This window comes from Saccopteryx bilineata, chromosome 5 (assembly GCF_036850765.1).
Source record: "Saccopteryx bilineata isolate mSacBil1 chromosome 5, mSacBil1_pri_phased_curated, whole genome shotgun sequence".
Lineage (NCBI taxonomy): Eukaryota > Metazoa > Chordata > Mammalia > Chiroptera > Emballonuridae > Saccopteryx > Saccopteryx bilineata.
The window spans coordinates 20,084,391-20,111,360 of NC_089494.1; the positions used below are offsets into that span (position 1 = coordinate 20,084,391).

General features: G+C 52.9%; 1 protein-coding gene across 1 annotated transcript in view; it reads right to left on the bottom strand.

The window, feature by feature from the left end:
* Positions 1-316: 316 nt before the first annotated feature.
* RPL37A (ribosomal protein L37a) overlaps positions 317-26,970 on the bottom strand; it is a 46,469-nt gene continuing 19,815 nt past the window's right edge. Inside the window, exon 4 of the mRNA XM_066233833.1 lies at positions 317-395. Within this exon, the coding sequence (XP_066089930.1) occupies positions 338-395 (58 nt within the window). The 3' untranslated portion in view covers positions 317-337. The remainder of the gene's footprint in view (positions 396-26,970) is intronic.

The following is a 26,970-nucleotide window of genomic DNA, read 5'->3' on the forward strand; positions in this document are numbered from 1 at the left end:
CCTGCCAGGATCCTCTAAAGGTCATCCAGGCAGGGCTGAGGAAAGGAGGCTTCCACCCGGGTCCAGACATTTTGCAGGGAAACGGTTCAGTAACTTCCGGGGGATGGTGTCCCATATCTTGTGACAGTTAGAAAAGGGCTCCTTAGTCTTCATCTCAGTCCCTCCTATTCAAAGGGTGAAAGAGCAAATCGGGACAGAGAAGAAAGGAGAGGGGGTGGGGGGGGACAAAGCCCATCCTCCTTCCCCTGTATCGCTGTGGAGATGCTGGGGCCAGATGGCAGCTCACCTTCTGGCTCTGGTGCTGGACTGTCCCGGGTACACAGCCGGGCTCTCCTCCTCACCCGCTGTCTCGAGCTCCGCAGGTCATTGCACCGCTCAGAGCCCAGTTTCCTAGTCTATAAAAGAAGAAGAAGAACGACTCTGGGTCCCTGTAAGGACTCAATGAGTTAGTGGATGGAAATTTTCTGCCTGTTGTTAGTTCCCTCTCTCCTTGGTCAGGTTAACTTGGGCAAGAAAGCAAAAACTTATCTCTCTAGCCCAGGGGTCTCAAACTCGCGGCCTGCGGGCCACATGCGGCCCGCCGAACAATTTTGTGCAGCCCGCAGACTAATCCACGAAGTTCAAACAATTTTGTGCAGCCCGCAGACTAATCCACGAAGTTCAAAATATTTTGGATAAAATTAAGTAAGCCTAGGGGCCTACTTGTATTTTTCATTTCTCTAGCATCCTAGCTAGATATTAGCTTAGTTAACAGCAGTTGTGATGCGAACTACAGTTTCTGGTCGTTTTGTGACACTGAGTAAACTGCATGTACCATTGTGCTTGTTGTACTGATTTTTTTTTGTTTTCAACTGCAGTGAGGAAAGTGTTGCGTAACAGTTGCCTTTTGTAGACCTAGTGCGGCCCGCCGAACGGCTGTGATCTTGCTCTGCGGCCCACATGCTGAGTTGAGTTTGAGACCCCTAGCCACTCAAATAAGCAGAGTAAGTCGCTACAGTCTTTCTGCCTTATCTTTACCTGGTCTTTGCTCCCTTGGTTTCCCGTGTCTGGCCCTCCCCGGAGAATGAAGGCGTGAGCGATGCCCAGTCAGTCAGGAGACAGCTCCTAAAGCCAAGCAGACATTTCCGAAGGGATGGCTTCTGCCGCTCTGTACCCCTCCCAGGAGCCGCCCAGATGTTCGATGTTTACCCTGGCACTTCCACTTCCAGGAATCAAAGCAAAAACACTCAAAGGTTTAAAGGTCTATGTGCAAGGATATACACATATATAACTGACACATATTTATTTGACATTTAGGTTGTGGTATATGTACGATGTGTCAAATAAATTACGATGAACAAGTTAAACAGATAACTAAACAAATTATTTATTTATGCTAGGACACTATTCAGCTAATAAAAAAAATTAAGTTTGGGAAAATGCTGAGAAAGAGAGACTCTTAAAATATAAAGTGCACTGAAAAGTCAAGAGAACTGTGTTTATGGCTTGATCTCAAATATCCAACAGAATATGAGTTCTGGTCAGTTCTGAGTGTTGGAATTGGAAATGAGTTTTATTTTCTTCATTACAAAAGTAATCCATGTTCACTGCAGAAAATTTGAAAAATGCAAAATGGTATAACCAGAAAAGGCTGATTTTAATTTTAAAATCTCTTGGAAGAAGAACAGTTGGTTTCTGATCAGCCCACCAAAAGTACCAGCATTGAAATCAGCTTCTTTCCTGCTTGCTACCCACCTCCACCATTGGCAACACCATCCTCTCACCTAGCTGCACACGCACTCACACTGCATACACCATGAACATATACATACCCACATGCACACACATGGCACACCCCCAGACATCACCAAGCCACGTGGCCACGCCCCTGGGGGGTGTGGGAGCCCGAGGGGAGAAGCAGGTGCTGGAAAGGGAGAAGTGCAGAAGGGGGTGGGGAAGGGGGCTCCGAAGGAGGTGTGGAATGAGGACGGAGGAGAGAGGAGGAGCAACCAGGCTTTTCGGAATAAGTTCCTACTCATCGTCATCTTCCCTAACAGAGAAGAGCTGAGTCTTTCCCAGAGGAAGCAGGGGTCCCCAAACTTTTTACACAGGGGGCCAGTTCACTGTCCCTCAGACCGTTGGGGGGCCACCACATACAGTGCTCCTCTCACTGACCACCAGTGAAAGAGGTGCCCCTTCCGGGAGTGCAGCGGGAGCTGTATAAATGGTTTCAGGGGGCCACATGTGGCCCATGGGCCGTAGTTTGGGGATGCCTGGGTGGTGTGATGCTGTTTTCAGAAAAATACAAGCGCGTGTCCGCGAGGACTTGGGCACCCTGGGCCCCAGCAACAGGCATGCCCGTTGCCTGTTGCCCGATAACAAACAGCCCTAGGAGTTCGTTGCTTAATACAAGCACCATTATATCACACGTTCGTATCTGCATTTGGGCAGAGCTCGGTGGGGCAGCTCATCTCTGTTCACATGCTGTGGCTGGGGAGGCTGGGTCCAGGGTTCCAGGACGGCTCACTCACAGGGCGGGCACCTCGGCGCCGGACACTCAGCCGGGGCCAAGGGCTCCGAGGTCCGTTCCTCCCCACGTGGCTTCTCCTCCCCACAGGCTGCTCTGGCTTCCTCTCGGGGTGGTGGCTGCATTCCAAGGCAAGCATCCCAAGAGACAGGAAGTGCAAGTGCCAGTTTGTGAGAGCCTGGGCCAGATGTTGGCACAAAACCTTGTCTACTGTATTCATTCGTTAACTAGTCACAAGGCAGTCACAAGGGGAGGGGAGACGGATCCCACCTCTCAAGGGGAGGAGGCTCAAAGAGTTTGTGGGCCATGTTTTAAAACTGCCACAGAGGGGCACAGACAAAATCAATTCTTGGGGGCTCCTCCAAGCCGAGCTGGTGACGCACCGCAGCACTCACGAGGTTGGATGGGGGAGAGGTCTGTAGGTGAGCGTCACGCCCTCCCCATGAAGCAGCGTCCTGCACGGGCCTGGGACAGGAACGGCCAGTTTCTCTCTCGGGCCCACCCCCACCGCCAACCCGTCCCACAGCACAGCACAGACAATCCGGTCTCCGGGCTCTCTGTCCCTAATGACTCTGGACACCCTCCTCGCCTTGAGAGTGCCCAGGGTGCGTGTGAGCCAACGGAACGTGCTGTGACTCCTCAGAGCCAGCTCTCACAACCAGAAGGTGGCAGAAACCGCTCAGATGTCCCTGGCAGGAGGCTCAGGCCACTTTCTCTCCATGGAAATGACAAAGGGGAAGAGGGAGCTGGTCGTGCTTTGTGTAATCAGCGGGTGGCCCTGTGGGATTGGTCTTCTCATGAGCCTGTAACTCCCACAAGCCTCTAAGAAGGGACCCCAAGAATGGAGTCCAGCCCCCCGCACTCAGAGGCCTCTGAGATGCAGAGCAAGGAAGAGGCTGGTCTGAGGAAGCTGAGACTAGACCCCGGCTCTCCTGACCCCAAGCCCGTGCCCCTCTGCCAGCCCACTCCTCAGTGAGGCGCTTAAACATGTGGAGGAGCTCATTTTTGATGAGAAAATATTTCCAATCCAGCTCCTCCACAGAAACCCCCAGCAGGGCGTCTGGACTTCTCCTCTAACGGAGCCGGACGCTGCGGAGAGCCCGGGGAGCCCAGGCCATCTGGCCCCGTTCCCGAGCTCAGAACCCCCTCTCTCCCCCACCCAGCGTGAAACTTCTCCGAGGCCACCAGTGCCATCTGGTCTGAGGGTGAGGGCTATGCTTCCTGTGACGTGACACAGCCAAGGCTGACATGCCACAACGATGCTCCCAGAGAATCGCCATTCAGTGACAGGGACGACGTGGGAAGCTGTGACATGTTTGTGGGGCGGCCACTCGAGCCCTCTCCTCACACACATACCGCCCCACGTGCCCCACGCCAGGGTGAGCAGCGCAGCTCCCAGGCAGGGGAGGTTGCAAACTCACTTGAGCGTTGTGGCCGGTGTAGGGGTGGGTAGGAGGGTTGGCACCTGAATCCAGGTGTCTGGGCACAAGAGCCAAAAGCGTTCAAGTTCTCCCGCAACAGTAGAGCTCATCCCCCGGCCTCCCCACTGGGCTGCACAAGTCATAACCTGCCTCAGGGCACCCAGACGGAGGGGCAAGAGAAGGCTGACATTCTTCCTGGGACAGACTTGCCCAAACATGTCCCTGCATGCAGCAGGGACCCTGGGCTCCTCACCCGTCCCCAGTGGCAAGCAGAATCTCCTTTCCCCACACTCCTGCTTTATGACCGTTTAACTGACACCTATTTATTGAATATAGACTACAGTTAGCCCTCCATATCCCTGGGCCCCGCATCCATAGACTCAGTCAAACTCAGATTGAAAATACTTGATGGTAGAACATCAGCTCAGCATATGGAAGTCCCGGGTTCGATTCCTGCCCAGGGCACACAGGAGAAGCACTCATTTGCTTCTCCACTCTTCTTCTTCTACTTTCTCTCTGTCTCTCTCTTCCCCTCCCGCAGCCAAGGCTCCATTGGAGTAAAGTTGGCCTGGGCACTGAGGATGGCTCTGTGGCCTCTGCCTCAGGCAGGAGAATGGCTCCAGTTGCATTGAAGCAACGCCCCAGAGGGGCTGAGCATCGCCCCCTAGTGGGCGTGCCAGGTGGATCCTGGTCGGGTGCATGTGGGAGTCTGTCTCTCTGCCTCCCCCCGCTTCTCACTTCAAAAAAATACAAAAAAACCTTGAAAAAAATGTTGCATTGTTGCTAACCTGTACCATGTAAGCTAGGCCTATGATGGCTGCATCTGGACTGACCACGCATGGACATTTTTTCTTGTCCTTATTCTACAAAGAACATGGTATAACAACCATGAACATAGCATTTGTGCCTGGCCTACAGTCCTCGCTCTGCTTCCCCTGGTGCCTCATTTACATTGTAGTTGGTGTTATATGTAATCTAGGCGTGATGTGAAGTATACGGGAGGATGTGCCTAAGTGGAATGCAAATACTACGTGGCTTTGTATAAAGAACTGGAGCCTTGGAGGGGTTTGGTAGCCGCGGGGGTCCTGGAACCTGTGCTCCACAGATGCCGAGGGCCAGCTGCGCAGCGCGTGCCCAGAACTGCTACACGCACTAGAAAGAAAGTGAAACCCAGGCAGACAAAACGCCTGGCCCGTGAAGCTGCTCTCCTAGGAAGACACTATGATGTCAGGGGTGGTGAGGGCCATGCTGTCAAGGCCCATACAGGGACCTGAATGGAGGAAAGGAGCCGCGAGGAGACCAGGGGACAGCAAGGCCCAAGCCAGGAGACATCAAGCAGCAGTGCCCTCAGAACGGAGGGTCTTGGTACCTGAGTAGAAGGAGAGAGGGAGGAAAAGATTCGGCAGCAATAGCCAAGGCTCCCGCTCTCTCCACCCTGGGGAAGAGCCTGAGGAGAAAGATGTGCCAGGCCTTCGTGTAGTGGCCGCCAGGCGTTAGTGTCAGGCCTGCCTTACTTGGTTCTCAAAACCGCCCTAGGTTTGCGCGTAGGCTCAGAAAAGCTCCCGGTTGCACAATACTTGCAGTGAAATTGGGATGTGAACCCAGGAACATATGATTTCACAACCCATTTTGTTTCCATTGTGACATGGCTTCTGTGAAACAGGCTTTTCCCCTTAGAGAACCCAGGCACCTTTATCTCAGCAGTTACTGGACGGGACACAGTGACCTACCGTCTGAGCGCTGGACAAAGCCGTGGCGAATTCTTGCCCTTCGGGCTTCGATCCTGAGAAGTGCCAACAACAGAGACTGCTGCTGGCCTTAGCCCTCTCCCCAAGGAGGACTGTGGTCCGGGAGGCCGGGAGATGCCCAGAGGCCAGAACGGAGAGACTGGAGGCTGCTAACAGGTCTATGGCCTCACCTCCCCTAACAGGTCTACGGCCTCACCTCCCCTAACAGGTCTACGGCCTCACCTCCCCCGGGTTACTGAGAGGGCAGGCGAAGAGGTACCAGAGGCAGAGCCAGAGGGGCGGAGAGCACGTGCCATTTCTAGAAGTACAGAGGGCTCTGTGGCAATTCTATGGTGATGTCCCAGAAACCTTTGTTTTTTTAGAGTAACCTTTGTTTTTTGAGATTCAAGGTCAAGAAACGACCCAGTTCACCTCAATACATTCAATTTAATAAAAGAGAAAGAAAGGTAGAGGAAGGAAGGAGGGAAGGAAGGAAGGAAGGAAGGAAGGAAGGAAGGAAGGAAGGAAGGAAGGAGGAAGGGAGGAAGGGAGGAAGGGAGGAAGGGAGGAAGGGAGGAAGGGAGGAAGGGAGGAAGGGAGGGAGGAAGGGAGGAAGGAAGGACGGAGGGAGGAAGGGAGGAAGGGAGGAAGGGAGGAAGGGAGGAAGGGAGGAAGGAAGGAAGGAAGGATGGAGGGAGGGAGGGAGGAAGGGAGGGAAAGGAGGGAGGAAGGAGGGAAGGAAGGAACCACTGAGTGACTGAGATGAAATTAGTCAGCCATATCCTCTCTCTTCCCCCTCCTGTGGAAAGACCAAGGGATAGGCCAGAACAGCACTGGAGCTGCCAGGGAGCCCAGGTCTTGATCCATTGTTGGGCAAATAAGTTTGTAAAATGTAATTGTTATGCTCACTTTGTTAAAAATGGCCGCTGCTCACGTGATAATGCTGCCACGTGATACAGCTAATTACCTTCCTGCATGGGAGGGGGCTCTGTTGTGCTAGTGTGTGCTAGGGAAGGGTTTTCCTGCAAAAAGGTTTTAAGAAGAAGGAAGAAGGAGGAGCTAGGAGGCCTTTTTGGCAGAAACCGTGTTGTTGCAGAGGAGAAGCAGCCAAGATGGCCGAGTGCTGAAGGAAAAGCCAGCTTGTGCAGAGTTTGTGCAGAGAGAAGGAGATGGGGAACAGAGGTGAATAAGGCTAATGGGGCCTTTGATTCTAGAAAAACTAGGAGAAAGTCAGTGGCTTTGGGAGCCCTGAATGGAAAGGGAAGTGTTTTGCCACTGTGTGTATTTACTCACCCACTGGTGTGAGCTAGAATAAAGAAATGGCCCTCCAGTTTTGGGCTCTGTTGTTTTTTGTGGGTTTTTTTACCATCTACCCGAATTCAATGAGTACCTGCATGTATCTGGCGGCTGTGACAGCAGCCACAACTGCTGGCCCTACACCCATCTAGTCAGAACGTTTCAGAATGGCAGTGAGCAGCAAGCACAAGTTGAAACCAATTACTTTAACTCAGCCTAAAAATCTCCAACCCCCAGGCCCTGCTTCTGCTGTCGGGGGATGAAGAAGGATTTGGGGAGGGCTGTCGCTGAAGACGGAGTTGCTTCCTCCCCAGTTCTAAAGATGCACCGTGTATTTTCCATCCACTCAACAGGGAAAACATGCTACGCGCTTCTCTTTTTCTTTTCCTCAATCCCTCTTCTTCCTTTTTTTCTTCCTAATCCATGTTTGAGCAGGGTGCTCTCCTGCTCACCTCACCCCCTCTCCCTCTTCCTAACAATCCAGTGCAAATGAAGAGTTTGCTTTGGGGGCTCAGGAGGGGGTTTCTGCCCCCTGGGAACCTGGCTGAGGTGTGCGTGTCCATCATACCTGCGTTCATGGCCTCATCAGCCTGCGCCCTTGATGACAATCTAATCGTATGCAAGGGCCCAGCCTTCCGGGAGGGAGACCTGATACGGGCTACCACAGCCTCTCCCGCGGGTGTCTGATGTTGGTGACACCAAACATCCCAGGCCACTTCTTACCAAGCAAAAACATTAGAAGAACCATGCTTCCAGCATAATAAATAAGACATTTTTAAAAATGGACATCAATCATAAAACTTGCTCTTAGCTTCTTTTGGAAAAGGAAAAAAAAAAAATGAACATCTGAATAGACCAATCTGAGATTTGAGCGCTTAGAATGGGGCTGAAAGAAAGCCTATGAGCCCAACGCTAGCAGTGACTGAATCGAACGTCAGCTTCATGGGTCACATTGGTTTTCTGATCTGGTGTCTTTCTGAGCGCCCTGCGCCCCACCTTAGCACGGAGACCTGGGGCAGTGAAAGCTGTTTTGGTGTCAGGCCACCCTGGTTTTGAATTCTGACACAGCCACTTACCAGCTGTGGATGTAAAAATATCTCTCTGAGCTTCAGTTCCCTCTTCTACAAATCAGAGACAAAAATCTCCAACTCTCAGGATAGAGAGGACTCCAGATAATGTTTTAAAGCTCCTATAAATGTTCACTTTCCTATTTCCACACCACTGCCTTAGGTGCAGTAGAGAGATGATTCAAACAGGTATACGACACCCTTACCATCAGACAGATTCCAACCTTGTGGAAAAGACGCTGCTTAGTAATCTGCAATAAACTGCCAAATCAGTGCCTGGCTGGGAATAATCGACACACGACTAGTAAGGTGGTCCGGGGGGCTGGCCTGGTTGGGGACGCTTCGCGGAGGAGGGGGGCCTGGGAGGATTGGGTGCCGGGAGCAGAGCTCAGGCTGGTGTTCCAGCCCTGGTGTGGAGGGAGACTTGGGTGAGGAGGTGAGACGGGAGAGGAGAAGCTGTGGAAGGCTGCCGCACAGACCGGCAGGGCAGGGGGCCCGGGGCGCAGGGGCAGGGAGGGCATGGAGACAATGAACGACAGGGAGAGGCAGGTGCGGAGGATTTCACTAGAAGTGGGGTGAACTGCAGGTCCTGATGTCATGGGATCCGAGTTCTATGGAATGAAAAGCCGACGGGCGTGCAGGGGAGCGAGCGGAGAACTGACCCAGAAGGGAGAAAGGAGGCTGGGCGCTGGCGCGGACCGGAAGAGAGGAAAGATGGGTGGGTGACCCCTGGTTGGGGGCAGGACGGCGAGGGAAGTCAACTTTGGGGACAGAGGAGTTAAAAGGGGGCGCTGCCTGCAGAACAGGCCATTTGGTCAGTTTTGGACACGTTTAGGGAAAGTGGCTGAACAAGAGGCCTCTGTGTAGCTGTCTCCAGGGAGTGCGCACCTCTGGAGGGCGGGGCCTGGCTCTACTTCTGTGCGATTCCACTCCCTCTCACTCTATTCCAGTATCTGTCTCCTGAAGCCTCCCCCGCACTCCCACTCAGGTCAGCCAGGCGGCAGAGGTTGGGCAGGCTGTGCGGAGGAAGCCAGCCTGTGCTTCTCACCTGTGCCCCCCACATCTTAGATGGCCCTCTGAGGTAGCCAGCTTATGGTCCCCCAAATGTTGTGCTCAGACTCCCTCATCTTTTAGCAAACGAAAAATAGGAGTTTTGAAAAGAATATGACTCCCTATCAGGCCAAGTGTCATGTCTTAGGGACAGCCAATGCCACAAGGAATCTTAGAAGGCTAAGGTCACATGATGCTTTTTAGATGCTCTTCCTGAAAATGTCCTCCCTCAATTTGGTGTGTGCCAAATATCTCCTCTCCGAGGGTAAACTGTCTGTTCTCTTGCTTTATGGTACCCTCTGATGACCGGTCAGAGGCACCCAGGATGGATCCTCTTGCCCGTGCACTCTGCCTCCGGGAAGCCCGCTCTTACCCGCTGAGGTTGGCCATGGCTTCAGCCGGCGGGGCGATGTGGATTCTGGGAGCCAGCATGGCCCGCGGGCCCAGAGGCCACCAGCCCCATGGAGGAAGGAGTTCCAGAGGGAGGCCGTGGAGTGTGAAGATGTTTGACCGCAGGCCAGCCCCGGGGTGGGCTGCGGGGGCTCGGAAGGCCCTGAAAGGTCCCAGAGAGGGGAGCAAGGCAGTTAGGAAAGGCCAAGAGCATCAGCACGCAGACCCAGAGGGACATCTGGCACTCAGCACCTGTGTTAGTCAGACTGGGGAATTATAGACTCCCCAGGATTGCCATCCCCTCAGCCTAAGAGTCCTGTGTCGCCCTGCAGCTTCCGGCCGGCATCACCAAAGCAGTGTGTCGTGGACAGACATGGAAGTCCGCCACAGCTCCTGCGGCTGTGCATTCGAGAGCCCCTACGACCTCTATTGCCTTCGTGCAATGGCAAGAAATCCATCTTCAGATTTTTCTAGGCATCAAGGAGGAAAAGGAGCCACCCAGAGGCAATGATTTACATCAATGAAATGGATAAAAGTCAGGGAACAGAAAGAACTCCGGAGTCTGAGGGGATGGGAGGTACAGACTGCACTCTCAAAAGTGAGTCTCACTGGGCAACCACGCTGGGCCTCAGTTTCCTCATCTACAAAACGGGGAGACTGTTCTCTGCCTTGCCTTATTGATATCGCAGAGAGGAACGCCCTCCTGAGACCCTGACAACCTTGACAGAGTAGATGACCTTTCACCCCTAGATCTCCTTCTAGGAGCACGGGATGAGTGACTGTACCACTGAGTACAGAGCCCTGTGTAAGGGGCTCCCAGACAGCTTCATCTGCTCACGCGCACTCCCCTCCGTCTCTTCTCCACCCAAGTAAGCTAACGTCCCCCACGGCTGTTTCTCTTCTGGGTTACGGAGGGCAAACGCTGCGCTGCTCTGGAAGGGGAAAGCTGGGCAGATGAACTTGGGAACATTTAAGAAACTAGGTTGGCACTGGAGAGGAAACAGCCCGGATATGCAGCTATCCATCGCATGCGAAGGCCTTATTGAGACAGAAATAAGCACTGTAGGAGGAATCTCAAATATTTTTCTCAGCAGTCAGTTCTGGCTTTGCCCGAACCTGGATATAGAGCTAGCGCGAAGCCTAGGACGGAAGCTGAAGGGTTCTGTGTGGGCTCTGCCTCACCTTGGGTACAGCTGTTTGCAACGTAAAGCTGGTGACCCCGGGGGTAGGGGACTGTCCTACCTTCCATGGCCCAGAGAGCAGGACACCCTCTTTTTAGGCACTTTCCAGAATCCCCTACATTGGAGGGACTCATCCACACCTATTCTTTTTATTTTATTTTTTTTGTGTGTGATAGACAGAGAGCGACAGAGAAAGGGACAGATGGGGACAGAAAGACAGGAAGAGAGAGAGATGAGAAGCATCTAGTCCAGGGGTCCCCAAACTACGGCCCGCGGGCCACATGCGGCCCCCTGAGGCCATTTATCCGGCCCCCGCCGCACTTCTGGAAAGGGCACCTCTTTCATTGGTGGTCAGTGAGAGGAGCATAGTTCCCATTGAAATACTGGTCAGTTTGTTGATTTAAATTTACTTGTTCTTTATTTTAAATATTGTATTTGTTCCCGTTTTGGTTTTTTTTACTTTAAAATAAGGTAAGTGCAATGTGCATAGGGATTTGTTCATAGTTTTTTTATAGTCTGGCCCTCCAACGGTCTGAGGGACAGTGAACTGGCCCCCTGTGTAAAAAGTTTGGGGACCCCTGAATTCTAGTCTTTGTTGTAGCACCTTAGTTGTTCATTGATTGATTTCTCATATGTGCTTTGACCAGGGGACACAGCAGAGCAAGTGACCCCTTGCTCAAGCCAGAGACCTTGGGCTTAAGCTGGTGATCCTTGCTTAAACCAGATGAGCTCACGTTCAAGCTGGCGACCTAAGGGTTTCAAACCTGGGTCCTCCGGGTCCCAGTTCAACGCTCTATCCATTGCGCCATTGCCTTTTTCTTTTATTTTTACTTTTTTTCATCCACACCTATTCTTAAGTGCCACCATATGTCTGAAATATTCTTACCATGAGCTTCAAACAAACATTTCCATTCCATAATACTCTTTAAGAATCCTGCCTCGGCCCTGGTCGGTTGGCTCAGTGGTAGAGTGTCAGCCTGGCGTACGGAAGTCCTGGGTTCAATTCCCAGCCAGGGCACACAGGAGAGGCGCCCATCTGCTTCTCCACCCCTCCCCCTCTCCTTCTTCTCTGTCTCTCTCTTCCTCTCCTGCAGCCAAGGCTCCATTGGAGCAAAAGATGGCCCGGGCGCTGGGGATGGCTCCTTGGCCTCTGCCCCAGGTGCTAGAGTGGCTCTGGTCGCAACAGAGCGACGCCCTGGATGGGCAGAGCATCACCCCCTGGTGGGCGTGCCGGGTGGATCCCAGTCGGGCGCATGCGGGGGTCTGTCTGACTGCCTCCCCATTTCCAGCTTCAGAAAAATACAAAAAAAAAAAAGATACACAGCACTCCCCCCTACCCAGAGGCAGAGGGATGATCCCCCCACATTGACAGGGGTGTGAGAACCGGCTCTTCTGTCAGGCCAGGTGAGGATGAGAAGGGCACCTGGTGGTGGCATAGGTAATCCCTTACAGAAGCCAGAGCCATCCGCTCAGTGTACACGTGTGCGAATCACAGCAAACATCTTTCCTTTTCATATTTGAGGTCATACTGTTTTGAATACAGTTTTTTTCACTTAAAACCATATCATCAACATTTTCTCATGTCATTGAGTATGATTTTACAACGTGATTTTTCACATCCATAAAGCATGCTCTCATTTACAAGTCAGACTTTAGCTACCTCCAACTGTTAAGCATTTAGATCGCTTCCTGTTACTATAATGCTACAAGAACCCCCTCTGGGCGCAGCCTTGTGTCCGTTTCTAATAATTTCAAGAGGCAAGAAGGTCCGGTGGTTAAGAGCCAGGGCCTGGCAGCTGTTCTCACTAAATCTCAATCTCAGCATCACCACGTTTTAGTCGTTAGGTCTTACTCGAATGATATTACCTCTCTGGGCCTCATTTTATTTATTCGTAAAATAAAAACTTATTTATACAAGGTTTTAATACCACTGTACTTATAGGGTTGTCCTGAGGATTAAATAAATGATTAAATGTACAGTGCTGAAAACAGTGCCATCCTTGACACCATCATTGGTTGAGAAAGTACTCAATAAACTTTAATTATTGTCTTCAGGGTTATTACAGTCTTTGAAAAAGGATTTCTAGGTTAGTAATTTAATAAGACATTTTTAAGGACTTTGGAACATATCGCACAAAAAAGACATTCTAAGGAATTATGCCAATTTACTTTCCCATAAACAATTTATAAAGACAATGGGTTGTCTACAGTCTTCCTGATCTTTTCTTTTAAAATACCCTAGATGTTTGCTTCTACCAACCTGGATTTCTCCGCTGTGGTAGGATTTAGCACTATGGATCCTTTTTTCCTGAAACCCTCAATCTCCTGGTTCTCTCTCCAGTTAGGGGGTTATCCTTTGATACCTCTGATCTTTCCTGTTTATTTTGTCGCATGTCCTTTCCTGGGACCATGCAATGCAAGATGCTTCTTCAGGTCAAGGCCTCAGCAGTCTCCTCTTCTTTCTCCACATCCTCTTTCTCAAAGACCTCGTCCACGCCAGTCATCCCCTCAGCTTTCTAATGGACACCTCTGCTTCTCACTCAACACTGCCGTCCCAATCCTACATCTTCACGTGTGTGTCTCACCACTCAGATCTCCGGGTCTCACACCAACCCACCATGTCCCGTTCCCTCCCTCCCACCTCCCTCAGGCACTGACGCTGGAAACCTCCAAGGTCCCTTGGATTCCTCACCCTCCAACATATGCGCAGCCATCAGACCGACGCATTACTTTTCTCACTTCCCCCTGGAGAGTCTCTCCCTTTCCATTTCTAACACTATCCCAACGTTTATCAGAAGGAGATCCTCCCGCCAGCCAGCTCTCTGCTCCTGCACACAACTTCCTGTGATCAGCTTTAGGATGGCTCTCTCTAAAAGCCCAGCCAGGTCCCCATGCCCATGCTGCAGTTCTCTTGGCCTGAATAAAGCCCGCACTCCCCCACTGGGCATTCAAGGACTTCAAAGACCTGGCCCCACTCTGTATTTCTAGACTAGCCGGCGTCTTCTGGACGTCTTCTTCTGTAATTCCCTTTGCCTAGAATGCCCATTTGCCCTAAATCCTATCCATCCTTCAGATCATTCTCTTCCCTGAAGATTTTCTGATCACCTTAGCCCACAATAACAACCCTTTTTATTAGTTAGGACCTGAGCTACAGGTAACACTTTGAGAAACACTCAAACTGGCTTCAGCCCTAAGGATATTTGCTGCCTCTCATCAAAGAAAATCTACAGGAAGAGTAGCCAGTGGAGTGAACTACAGCAAACCCTGTTGCTAACCATCCATTTCTCTGTTCCTCTTTCCCAACAGAACTCCAATTGTGTTCAAGTCCCCACCTTTCCTTCACACAGCCATGCGCGCCAGGGGGCCTGACCTCATTCTCAACTTGGATAAGTAATGATAAAGGACACAGGTGCCGTAGCCTTAGTTTTGCTACTTTCTAGCTGTGTGCCCCCTGGGCAAATTAGTTAAACTCTCTGTTTCCACTTGCTCCTGTGTAAAATGAGGATACTAATAGCACTTCTTCTAGAGTATTACAATACCTGTAAAGCACTTAGCACGGTGCCTGGCGTATAATAAAAGTTGTATAATGGAGCGTTTGCTGTTTTCACCCCAACTAAGGTAATAAGGCAAGAACGGCATTCCCAGGCCACTCGCCACTATCTGGTTTGGGGGTAGCCAAGGGACCCAGTGCTGGCCAAAATGTCGTGAGGGCCATCTGCCGGGGACCTTCTGGGGTGAGTATTCTAATTCTTAAGAAGGAGACACAAGGCTTCCAGTCAAGATGGCGGCACAGGTAAACACGGTACTCAACTCCCACAACCACATCAACAATACAAGTAAACTACAGAACAGCCATCACTCAGAACCGCCTGAAATCCAGCAGAACGGAAGTCCGATAACTAGGGATATAAGGAAGAAGCCACATCGAGATAGATAGAGAACGTGTTGATGGTTGCCAGACGGGAGGGGGTGGGGTTGGGTGAAAAAAGAGTAACAATAGCCGGGGGATTTAAAGGACAGCACAGGGACTATAGTCAATAATACCCTAATAACTATGTCTGGTGTCAGATGGGTACGAGATTTATCAGGACGACCACTTAGTTGTATAATGTCTAATCACTGAGGTGTACACCTGAAACTAATACTATATTGTTTTTCAACTGTAATAAAAAATAAAAAAAATTATTTTTAAAAAAGGAGACACAAGGTTTCTGACCCTTTTATTTTCTTGACTGTGCCATGTCTGAAGGCAGAGGTCTGGGATGTGCGGCCTGAGGGACTTGGTTGAGTGATGTCACCAGAGACTCAGCATCTTGTCTCTTCTTTCATGTGGCTCATCTTTCTTCTACGTGGAGGCTTCTTCCAAGCAGCACGCTGGCTTCAGTGGTCTCAGTCATCATGTTCCAGGCACAACAATCAGAGGGATGGCCACACCCTCCCTGTGGCTCTTTAGGGACAATAGACGGTTTCCCATGGGCTGCCCAGCAGACCCCCATGCCTGCCTCATTAGCTAGAATTGCGTCACCTGGTCCCTCTTGAACCAATGAATGGAAAAGGGAACAGAATTTCCTATAGCCCAATCAGGGCAAGCCTAGAGCTGGGCGTTGGGAACAGGGAAGCTTCCAGAACATCCCCTCCAGCTCCACTGGCCAGGAGAAGTGATGTCATGATGAAGGATTTCCACACAGGGTCAGAACCCGGGCCTTGGCCCTGGCGCTGCTGCAGGTTAGCTGGGTGGTTTGAGCCAGTCACTCAACCTCTCTGAGTTCGAGTGCTCATCTTTAAGGTAGGAATAGTGACCTGCCTTGTTGTAAGAATCAATGAGAATATGTGAAACAGCATTTTGTGAACTTGGAGTCTCTGTAAAGGGTGTGAACTCGAGGGGGGTGTTGTCCTCCTTTAGCAATCACGCTTAGCCAGCAGGACCCTCGAGCCAGCAGCCAGAGCAGGGTGCAGGTGAGGAGTCTGTCTCCCTTCCGCGGCTCTTCCGGGCGGCCTCACCTCATAACCCCCCCTCACATCAGCAGCCCCACCACGAGTCGTCCGTCCAGCTCCACTCTGGCCACCCTAGGCCTCTTCGGGACTGGGGAGCCTTCAGGGAAGAAAAATACCCTGCCCCTTTGTAGCAGCCCACACCGACCCGCCTCAAAGTTCACCGTCAGGAGGGCTGAGATGTTGCCCTTGCATTGCAAAGCTCTAGGCCCCCTTTCTGTGATCCAGTCTCCTGAGGTCTGGAAAGGCCAGGCAGAAAAGGGTTTAAAGAGTCGCTGTTCAAAGCGTGAGCTCCGAAATCAGGCTGGCTCTGCGATGGAATGTGGACCCCCTTGCTCAGTCGCTGATTGATCTATGCAAATCATTTAGCTTCTGAATCTTTTCCCCACTTAGCCTTGTGCCCAGCAGGTAGCAAGAACCCGCGAGCAGAAGCCAGGCTTCCTACCGCATTTACAGCAACTCTTGGGGAAAATTCGAAGAACTTAATTCTAGCTTCCGTCAAGCCCTGCAGCTGGTAGGAGTGTTGGGAAGAGAATAGGAGATCTGGGTTCCAGTTCTGGGGCTACCAATGTGCACCCTGTGATCTCGGTCACCCCCTTCCTGCCGGAGCTTGTTTCCGGATGTGTGCACAAGCAGGGGCTGCCTGGGGTGCATTCTGAGACCTCTCCCTATACAGATGTTCGTGAGGTGTATTTGTGTGGCCTCCAAGTATTCCCAAAACGAGACTTTCAGGCTCTCCTCCTGTCCTCCTCTCTAACTGATTTTTAACATTGGCTCCCGGGACTGTCTGTGTCCGGGGGTGGGAGCTCATTACCGTATCCGACAGGGTCAATGCATCTCCAGGGCCGCCCTGCCGCTGACCTTTCACTTCCATCCGGGCTTCTCCTGGGTATCCTGGGTACCCCGTAATGCCACCCCCCACCCCCACCCCCCCCCCATCGCCCCAGGGCTCTGTGTCCTCTCACTTTCTTGTCTCCTGCCAGAAACTCCTGGCTCCCTGAGCCAGGGAGCAAAGTGGTTTAGTTCTCCCCATGTGGGACTTTCTCAGAACCTCCCCTGCCTCTGGCACATTCTCGTGTGTGAGCAGGACCCAGAGAGCTAGAGGACGCCTCTCCCGTCTTCGCGTGGGTCCTCATGTTGGCATGCCAACAGCCCCAAATATTTAAAGCAATCATGAAAATGAGCTCAGAGTCTCATGCCGGAGCCTTGAAAGGAATTAGGCTAAAAACAGGACAAAAGAAGAGGTGAGGCTGAACGGAAAAATGCCATGAAAGTGGCTGCCTAGCACAGCCACGGCCCAGAGCCCCCCTCGCTGGCTTCATTCACCGGTAGCCAGGCCCGGTGCTGGGCGCCGGGGGCGCAGAGGTAAATGCACCATCGTGCCTGACCTCAAGGGGTTCCCAGTCGAGCCAGGAAGCTACACTAACAATCAGAGTCCAGGATGGTAAGTATGGAGAAGATGCCATCCGAGGTACAGCAGAGCCACCAAGGAGGGGGTCATCAGCTCAACCGGGGGAGGTCAGCAACGCATCTCACAGAGCCTACACTCAGGCCTGACTTAGGACAGGCCCTCCCCAGGGCACGAGGCAGAAGACATGCTTCCAGGCAGAGGGGAAACAGCAGGCACGACAGCACAGGAGCGTGAGACAGGGCAGAGGAGAGGAGAAAAGTGCTCATGTGTCACCGCCGTGTACACGGTGAAGACCCAGCCTCTCCATGGGGCACGTCTGTGCACATGTAACGCGCAGGACAGAGAACGGAACCAGAGCCAGCCTACAAGGTAACACTGTAAAGACTGCTGACAGCGGTGGACACCTGGATGCACGAGGACAGAGGGTCTTGAGCGGGAGAACCACATCTCCTGTGTGCAGGGAAGGTGGCGGGGCTTTGTGTCGACATGGCAGCGCCTTTCCTGCCACCCACCCAGAGAGACTGAGCCCAGGCTGGAGGGCGAGCAGGGCTTCCCAGGGCCCTTGCTTGCCGGGACAGAGTCAGAGGCAGAGGGGAGAGCTGGCAGTCCCCCGGGTCCCTGCACAGCACAGGGGGAGGCACTGCGGTCAGAAGCAGTTGTCTGAGTGAGGGAGCTGTGATCACAGGAGCCCGAGGGCCTCCTGGTCACCAGGAGGAGATGGAAGAGGGTGGCAGGCTCACTTCAAATTTCTCACAGCGGGGAGTGCAGAGAGCTTTGACTTGAATCTTGGGGTGCCAGGCAACCACAGGGAAGCCTCTTTTGGAAAGAAATAAGTAAAATGAAAGTGACATGAGGAAAATGATCATTGGGTGCTGTTAAAAAAGGAAACCTGTTATGACCAAGACAATTTGGTCACTACCATCAGCACCACCACCATCATCATCATCTTTACTTACTGAAATGGCTCTAACATTCCCTAAGCATCTACTATGAGCCAGGCTATGTTGAGCCTCACAGACACAGAACTGGAAGACACCCAGTTTCTGTTTTTTGAGCCACCCCGTCTACGGCATCTATCACGGCAGCCCAAGCTGGCTCAGACAGGGAGTGGTGGCCCAGGAGTGCCTAGAGGAACCAGGAGAACTGAGTCCGCAGAGAGCACAGGGTGTTCACGCAGGGGAACTGACCACACACGCCTTTGCTTTGTCCTTGACTGCAGGGACCCTTAGCATTCCCAGCTGTGCTCTGTGGATGACAACAACAGCGTGTTTGATGGCTTTAGCCTTGACAGGACCAGGACTTGAAATCAGTGGAATGACAAACTGGGGTTTATAGAGATTAGAACACAAAACCGAAAACAAAGCAAAGCCATCATACTCTGTAGACTTATACTCTATAGGCTTTTACAGCCCAAACCTCCCTGAGAGGTGGGGTCACAGGGGCAGGCCAGTATTTCTACCGGGCTTAAGAAGCAAAACTGGTGCCCTAAAGTAATCCACATTCCCGTATGAAATGGACCCGAGCCCTGAGGACGAACCCCAGCAGAGACATTGTTAGGACGGGTCAGTAACTAGGTCAGCAGCCACTCCATCTGGGCTCTTGGATTCCTGGAAGCCAGCTCATTAGTAAAGGTAAGGAGCAAAAATATAGTCTTAGGTTTGGTCAAAGTAAAGTTGGTCTAGTCAAAGTGGGGTAGGAGAGGGTTCCAGAAGTTCCAGCCAGCCCCTGGGGGTGGAGGTGACGTGGAGACTCAAATCACCATGGAAACTGCCATCAATATGGAAGTCACCGGAGGCCCTGGCCGGTTGGCTCAGTGGTAGAGCGTCAGCCTGGCGTGCGGAAGTCCCAGGTTCGATTCCCGGCCAGGGCACACAGGAGAAGCGCCCATCTGCTTCTCCACCCCCCTCCTTCCTCTCTGTCTCTCTCTTCCCCTCCCGCAGCCGAGGCTCCATTGGGGCAAAAGATGGCCCGGGCGCTGGGGATGGCTCCGTGGCCACTGCCCCAGGCACTAGAGTGGCTCTGGTCGTGGCAGAGCGATCCCCTCCCCATGGGCAGAGCACCCCCCCCCCGGTGGGCATGCCGGGTGGATCCCGGTTGGGCGCATGCGGGAGTCTGTCTGACTGCCTCCCCGTTTCCAGCTTCATAAAAATGCAAAAAAAAAAAAAAAAAAAAAAAATATATATATATATATATATATATATGGAAGTCACGGGAAGTATGGAAGGAATAAGCGCTCCAGGTGTACAGGGCAACGGGGCCTGGAGATGGGGGCGGGCACCCTGGATTTCTGCGTTGAGAGCAGGCTCTGCAAGAGGCGCAGGCCACTAGGACAAAGAGAAGGCAGCCAAAGCTAGGGGTCTGCGAGAGGGAGCCCGTTCCGGATGGAGAAGGCGCTCGGCCCGCTGGGCTCCGAAGGCGGGAGGAAATGGAGCTCCAAGGACAGAGGAAGGTGATTTTTCCCGTGGAAACTCCAGACGGTTCAGAGGACAGCAGGCAGGAAGAGTTTACAGCTGGAAGGGGCGCGCCGGGCAGCGCCCAGGAGGGTGTGTGTCTGTGTGTGTGCATGCATGTGAGTCCTGGGACTTGAATGGGGAGAGTGATCTGGTCAAGCATCTCCCGGGAGAAGTTGGGTAACAGAGACCAGCGCGAACAGTGACTTGGACAGAGCAGGGATGGGGGGCAGGGGGACTCAGCAGGCCCCTTCAGCGGTAAAGGGGCGGCAGGGACTTTCAGTCAGACCTCTGCTGTCAAGTTGCAGTTCAAGTGATATCCAAATGGCTTGTTTTTCTATTTTATCATTTCCACACTTACTTTTAGTATGCAGAGCATGCCATCTGCACGATGTTGGGCCAAAGAAATAAAACACAAGAGGAAATTGCACTGCGGCACGGTGTAATCGGCCCAATGTGACTGGCGTGTTAGCCAAGGCATGTGTGTCCTCACTTATCCAGGGAGGAACGTCCGGAGGGCTCCGAAGCAGGACAGGCCCTCTGGGCCTGGCTGAGAGGCAGCTCGCCCCGAGGCGAACCACGAAGGGGCAGACCCCCTCCCTCACTGCACTCTGTCCCCGCTGCTCAGGCACATCCACCCCGTCCCTGCACAGGGGCCCCGTGTGCTGACAGGTTACACAGCTCGGGGCGAGACACCAGCAGGAATCCAGGTTTGAGCAAGAACCAAACAGTGCAGAAGGGCGGTAACAAGAGATGGATGTTAAGTGACAAGGGGCAGGGAGGGACCTGCCCGCTCTTCTCAGCCGTCTCCCTCTCGGGCCTGCTGACGAGTCCTCGGCAGCCTGTGGGAGCAGTGGCCCTTCTCAGGCAAGTCAGGCAAACTCTTCAAACCCTTGTTTCTCCCTATGACAAGCGGGCTTAGTAATACCTACCTTGGAGGGCTGTAAGGAAGGTGGCGGTGTTACACAGGAGCTCCCACACAGCCCCGGGAACACAGCGTCCGTTCTAAAACTGGATGACAACACTAACAGGGGAAACCTAGAGCGCCCTTTGCTTCACGCCAGGAATGGCTGTAAGCACTGTCTGTCTAGGCTCAGTTTACTCCTTCACGCCCCTGTAAGGCAAATTCCATCATCACCTCCACTGTACAGAGCAAGACACCAAAGCACGAGGAGGTTCTGTAATTTGCCCGTGGTCACAGAGCCGGTAGATCTGGGATTCCAACTCAGCCAGTCTGGCTCCACAGATGTGACTAAATGATGAACTGACTAAAAACTTGATGCACTGGTGGATGGATAGACAAAGAACGTGGACCCCCAGGAGTTCCAGGAAGGGGCGGGTTCTCTAAGTAGCGCTGACAGCTTGGAGGCTGGAAGTTCTAGTCTCGCCCCCGGGGCTGTCCTGTCAGTCACCCACCTTTCCTCCGCAGTGGCCTCGCCTGCTCTGAGCCGGGGCGCAGAGTTCCTCCTCGCGGAAACAGGAATCGCATACCATAATTTGGAAGGTTAGAAGTGGAAGGACCCAGAGATCACCTAACCCCGAATTTTATGTGCGAGGGAAGAGAGACAAGACAGGGGAGGTGGCCAGCCCGGCGTCACCCAGAGCCTGCAGAGACACCCGGCTCCCATGCCCTGCACTGTTTTTCGGTAAACGCCCCCGGCCTCTTCTTCGCACCAGGAAAGTCACATCTGGAAGTCAGGAGAGGAATTATGGACGGACAAAAGAACAAGCTTTAAAAACTGAATACATTGCATGGCAGAGTGTTTTACAATGAGACCTTTTTTTTGTTGTGGCAAGAAGTTCCTGTTTATTTCAGGGCAGTGAAGTCATCGGGCCTTGCCTCTTCCCTACCCCTCCTGATGGCAGAGGGAGATCATGGAGGGGTCAGGACACATACAGAACGTACCCTCCTTGGGCCCAAGAGCCCACTTGCTGTTCCCCAAACACGCCAAGAGCATCGCACATTCCTGCCCAGGGACATCTGCTCACACCTTTCCCTCTGCGTGACTGCTCCCAGTCACACCCCTGTTCCCTCATCAGCGGCTGGAGAAGCCCTCCCCAGCCTCAGGGGGGCCGCTCAGTCCATGCTGGCTGTGATGGTTGCGGTGAAGCGTCCCCAACCATTCTGGGCTCCAGAGACCCCTCAGGCCAGCTGTTTGAGTTCTGGTCCCCACATGAGGCAGACCTGGGTATAAATCTCCGTTCTCTGTTCGCTCGGGTGCGACCAGTCTCCCCGTCTCCACTTTCCCACTTATTAAATGGGGATAATACTAATCCTCTCCCTATGGTCTCTATATCTGGCTGAGATGAACATGTTAGCATGCAGCGGCCGGCCTGGCGCTCAGCGCCTGGCAGGCACGACCGCCTCCCCGGAGGTCGTCTTCCACATGCCGTTTTCATTTATGGTGGTTGGGTTTGCAGCTTAGTTCTCCTCCTAAGGAGATACCTACCTTGTCAGGAGCTAGGCCAAACCTTTTCTCCCCACTCTCCCTGCACCCCGGGCCCTGCACCAAGTCAGTGCGAAGCACGCGAGTGTTCAGATGAACCTGCTGCGAGCAGGACGAGGTAGCTGGAGCGGAGAGCGCGGGCTTCCGGCTTTTATACAAAGCCTATGGTGACTGCCTTTTCCCAATAGGCTTCAAAGGCTCTGGGTGTAAAGTGAAGGTGGGATACCACTCCCAGCTCTCATTACAGATGATAAAAGCAACAATAACAACCTCCGGGAAGCGAGGACTTCAAATTGTTCATGTCATTGACCCCATCTAATGTCCGCTAAAATCCTGTAAGGCAGATAGATACTGCTATCCCCGTTTATGGACAGAGAGACCGAGGCTCGGTGAGATGACGTCACCTGACCACGGCCAGATGCCAAGTTAAAGCTGAACTGGGGTTTGAACCCAAGGCTGCCTGAAGTGGGGGGTCTGAAAACTCCCTCCCGCCCTCTGTCCTGGTTTCTGTAAGGCTATCAAGCTAAGAAGGGTTTTGACACTTTTAAATAGTTGATGGAGAAAAAAAAAAATGAAAAGGAGACTAATACTTTGTGATATGCAAAAGAACAATACATGAAAATCAAATTTTGGCATCTGTAAACAAAGCTTTATGAGAACATAGCTACCTCTGCTCATTAATGTATTGTCTGGCTGCTTCTGTGCTATTAACAGAAGAGTGGAGATATTTGTAGGAGATGCTGCACAGCCCGAGAAGCCTAAAACATTTACTATCTGGCTCATGACAGAAAGTTTGCCGAGCCCTGCTCAGTGCCATGCTGCTGGCAGAGGGAGATCACGGAGGGGTCAGGACACATACAGAACATACAGAGAAACTTACAGAGAAACTTCCCTTTCAGAAAAGTCATGGGACAGAAAGGGCACCCAGCCCCACAGCAATCAATCCTGGTGTCAGGTTCTGACGTTCCCCTGGCACGCGGAGCCAGCCCTGGGCAATCCCCGCTGTCACTCGGCTCCCAGAGAGAGGTGAAGGGCGGGGCCGAGGGTAGCCTGGGCCTCCGCCAGGCAGGGGCAGGCCGGAGCAAGCCTGGCGGAGTGGGGACGGGATTTACACCCAGAAGTCAGCTCTCCTGCTTTTAACGCCTTCACCCCTTGATTCATGGTTTCCTGCCACGTCTTGTTGGGCTGTGAACATGTCTGGGCCCCTCGCAGGGACAGGCAGGCTGGAACGCATGAAAGCACAGGGGCCTCAGGCCCCTCGAGGCTTCATCCAGCCTCCACCCCAGCTGGCCTGCAGAGGCCTGGCTCAGCAGAGCCTCCTCTGGGGGTCCTGGGGTAACTCCCTCCCCATAGGAGCCTCAGCCTCCTGATCTGGAAAACCAGACGTTGGCCTGGCTGCTCCAGGTGCTACCTGTCTCCCAGTCCTGCAGAGAGCAGGCCTTGCCCTTGAGATCGCGTGCACGCTCCAGCATTCTACACCAGCCTTTGCCCCGGCAGGGGGCGCGTGGCGGGGGGAGGGGGGGTGTTCCAAAGAGCACATTTTGCTATTTGCGGCATTCCTTCATTCAACAAAAATTTTTGAGCACCGGCTGTGCGTCCAGCTCTGCAGAGACACAAAGGAAGCAAAGGTAAAAAGAGGGCCTTTCAGTTTGTTTCAAGATACAAGCTGTACCTAGCGGGACGCTACAGTGTGGTCCCTGCAAATCCAGAGTCCTGGGCCGGCCAGCGGGGAGTGCGCTGTGTCTCCCGCAGGCTGCAGGTGTGCGCGCATCCACGCTTGTACTACAGCCCGGCACAGTCCTGTGGCCCGGGCATCCTCAACCCCCCTTCCAGAGGCAGAAACTGAGACCCTCAGAGATTGCTTGAGATCAAAAGATGTTAAGAGATGAAGCCACGCTCACTGCAGGTCTCACTGGTTCTAAAATCTGTGCATCTTCAAAAAACGACAACCCTTCCCTCACAGTCGAGTGCAGCTGGGTGCCTGAGTTGGTGCAGGATGGGGATGTAAAGATAAATTTCTTAGTGAAGATAAATCTGAACTGAGCACTGGGCCAGCAATCAAAACTTCTTCCAGCCTTGGCAGATAGCTCAGTGGGCTAGAGTGTTGTTGGACCACTGTGTAGAGGTTAGGGGTTTGATACCTTGTCAGGGCACACACAGGAAAAGATTGGTGTTTCTCTCTCTCTCTCTCTCTCTCTCTCTCTCTCTCTCTCTCTTCCTCAGTCTCTCTCCAAATCAATATATTTAAAAAAATTTTTTTTAAAGATCTATGTCATTGAAAATATCTTCTATACCAAGCTCTGCCTTTTACCAAGCCATATCCTTCCCAGGCCTCAGTTTCCCCATCTGCCACACTGCAGTGAAGAAGCCGGACAGGGTGAGCAGGAAGCGCCACCCACTCACTGCGGCTCTCTGGCCGCCACGCTTGGGCACAGGGCTCATTGTCTGGCTCTGGACCTGAACTGCAATGCTCAACCAGGTGCCTGCATCAGAGATAAAAAGACAGAGAAGCAATAAAACTCAGAACAATAAAACTCAAGAGTGCTGAGCCCTATGGGTACAAACCACAGCGGTGAGATAGCAGGCACTCAGACATAAGCAGAGCAGGAAGGATTGGCCAGGTACACACGGTCACCTAGAGGACTGTCTGGGTGCCCAGCAATGAGCAAAATTGGTAAAACAATGATTTACAGGGTGGGACCTCACCCCAGAGTGACCTTTCCTCCCCTAGGCCCATCCGCTGAGCTTCCCTGCCCCTCCCCGGCACCACACTGGTCAGGCGGGAGACACCCCCACCCCGCCCCCCACGAAGGAAGGACAAGGGGGCCAGAGAAAGGCCTCACTGCCTCTCCGTAAGCCCTCGCACAGCCACTCCCGTAAGCATCACGCCTTCAAGAGGAAGAGGTTCTGACACTCATCAAATAATCTTAAGAACAAAGCCCCAGGTCTGTTGACCACAGAGACGGAGTTTGGGTCACACTAGAGATAACATCTCTAGGCCTCAGCTGTGTGTCAGCTCCAGGCCCAGAAAAGCAGCAGAAGCAGACAAACTGCCGCCCTGGCTGACACCGGGACGGCTGCGTGACTAATGGTCCCCCGAGGAGACACACCCAGAAAACCGATGAGCGTTCTGTTGCAGATGAAAGCCCTTCCAGGGAAGAGCCAGCGTGCTCTGTGCTCTCTGAGCACCCGGCAGGCCGGCCCTTCCTCCCCGTTTCTTCCCTCAAAGCCTGTACCTTGGCTCTCTTCCTCCTAAGCTCCAGGGGCCCCTCTTTTGCCTCTTGTTTCTCCTACCTCTGTAACATTCTAAATGAACTTTCACTTGTATTTGATTTCCTTGGCTCTGAACCCTTTTCTTAGCTGAACTCAAGGACTGAGGGCACATGCAAGGATCAGCCAATGAATGCATAAATCAGTCGAACAAATCGGTGTTTCTTTCTCTCCCTTCCATTCTCTCTAAAATTAAAAAAAAAAATTTAAAAGTGATCAATAATCAATCAGTTAATAGGAGCCAGACAGAGGCTCCCCTGGGAGGTAGTTGAAACAGCTGGGCAGTGCTCTCTGCACCAGCCACTCGCCTGGGACCTTGGTGACCACACTTGCCTAAATTCTTCCCATCCTCCAGGCCGCCTTCTGCCACCCCTCCCCCACCCAGCTTCCTGTTCAACACCCCTGTCTTTAGTTTCCTCCACAGGAGGCTCTGAAAACTCAAACTCAGTAGAGTCCCCAGTTACTCTTGGAAAGAGAATTCCACAAAAGCCAAGCAGGATGGAACTAGGAGGTGAAGACAGCATTTACATAACATCTTTCTGCTCCACTAAAACAAACAAACAAAAAAGTCTTGTTAGTGGGGAACAAACAGCACCAGGTGTTAGAGCTCACTAGCACTGTCAGCATGGCAGGTGTCCTGCCCGCTCTCACTTCCACAGGTGCTGCTGAAGCGTGGAGGTGATGGGAGCCTAGCCCCACCCCCTACACACACACACACACACACACACACACACACACATCATCCCTGAGCTAACCTGCTGGGCAAGGGGCTGCCCCTCCCTCCTGGCACCTCTCATCAACCCTCTGGCAACTCCATAAATCACCCAGGCCCTACACACAATCCCCTTCCAAGGTTCCCCAGAAAGAATCATTAAGTAAAGCAAACAGGGGCGGGGGGAGCTTCTCGAAGGCTGAGCCAGGCCATAGAAAGAAACTGAGAGTGTAAGCTAGGGGCCGCCAGTGATGCCAACCAGTTTGCCAACCAGGCCTTTGTTTTCCAGAACAGAGCCCAGCTGCTATCTCTCTCTTTTTTTTTTTTTTTTTTTGTATTTTTCTGAAGCTGGAAACAGGGAGAGACAGTCAGACAGACTTCCGCATGCGCCCGACTGGGATCCACCCAGCACGCCCACCAGGGGAGACACTCTGCCCACCAGGGGGCGATGCTCTGTCCCTCCGGGGCGTCGCGACCAGAGCCATTCTAGCGCCTGGGGCAGAGGCCAAGGAGCCATCCCCAGCGCCCGGGCCATCTTTGCTCCAATGGAGCCTCGGCTGCAAGAGGGGAAGAGAGAGACAGAGAGGAAGGAGAGGGGGAGGGGTGGAGAAGCAGATGGGCGCTTCTCCTGTGTGCCCTGGCCGGGAATTGAACCCGAGTCCCCCGCACACCAGGCCGACACTCTACCACTGAGCCAACCGGCCAGGGCCCCCAGCTGCTCCCTGGCTGCCCTGTTTTCCTTCCCAGTCGAGGTTGGGGTGGGGACGGGACAGGGAGACCGCTTGGTGCTGTGGGCATACAAACAGACGAAGGTGAGTCACATCTGGAAGCAGCCAGATGACCAGGGTGAGAAGTTTCCCTGTCATAGAGTCACAGCTTCTTTCCTTCCAGGGGCCCAAGGGAGGACTGCTGGGCAAGACCAGGAGTCTGCTACACAGGATGTGGAAGCAAAGAACTGTGGTGAGACGGCTGCTACCCCCCACCCCCACCCCAGCGAGCACTCAGGAGACAGAGCCGCCCAACTGCACGTGCACTTACCTGTCCTTGGTT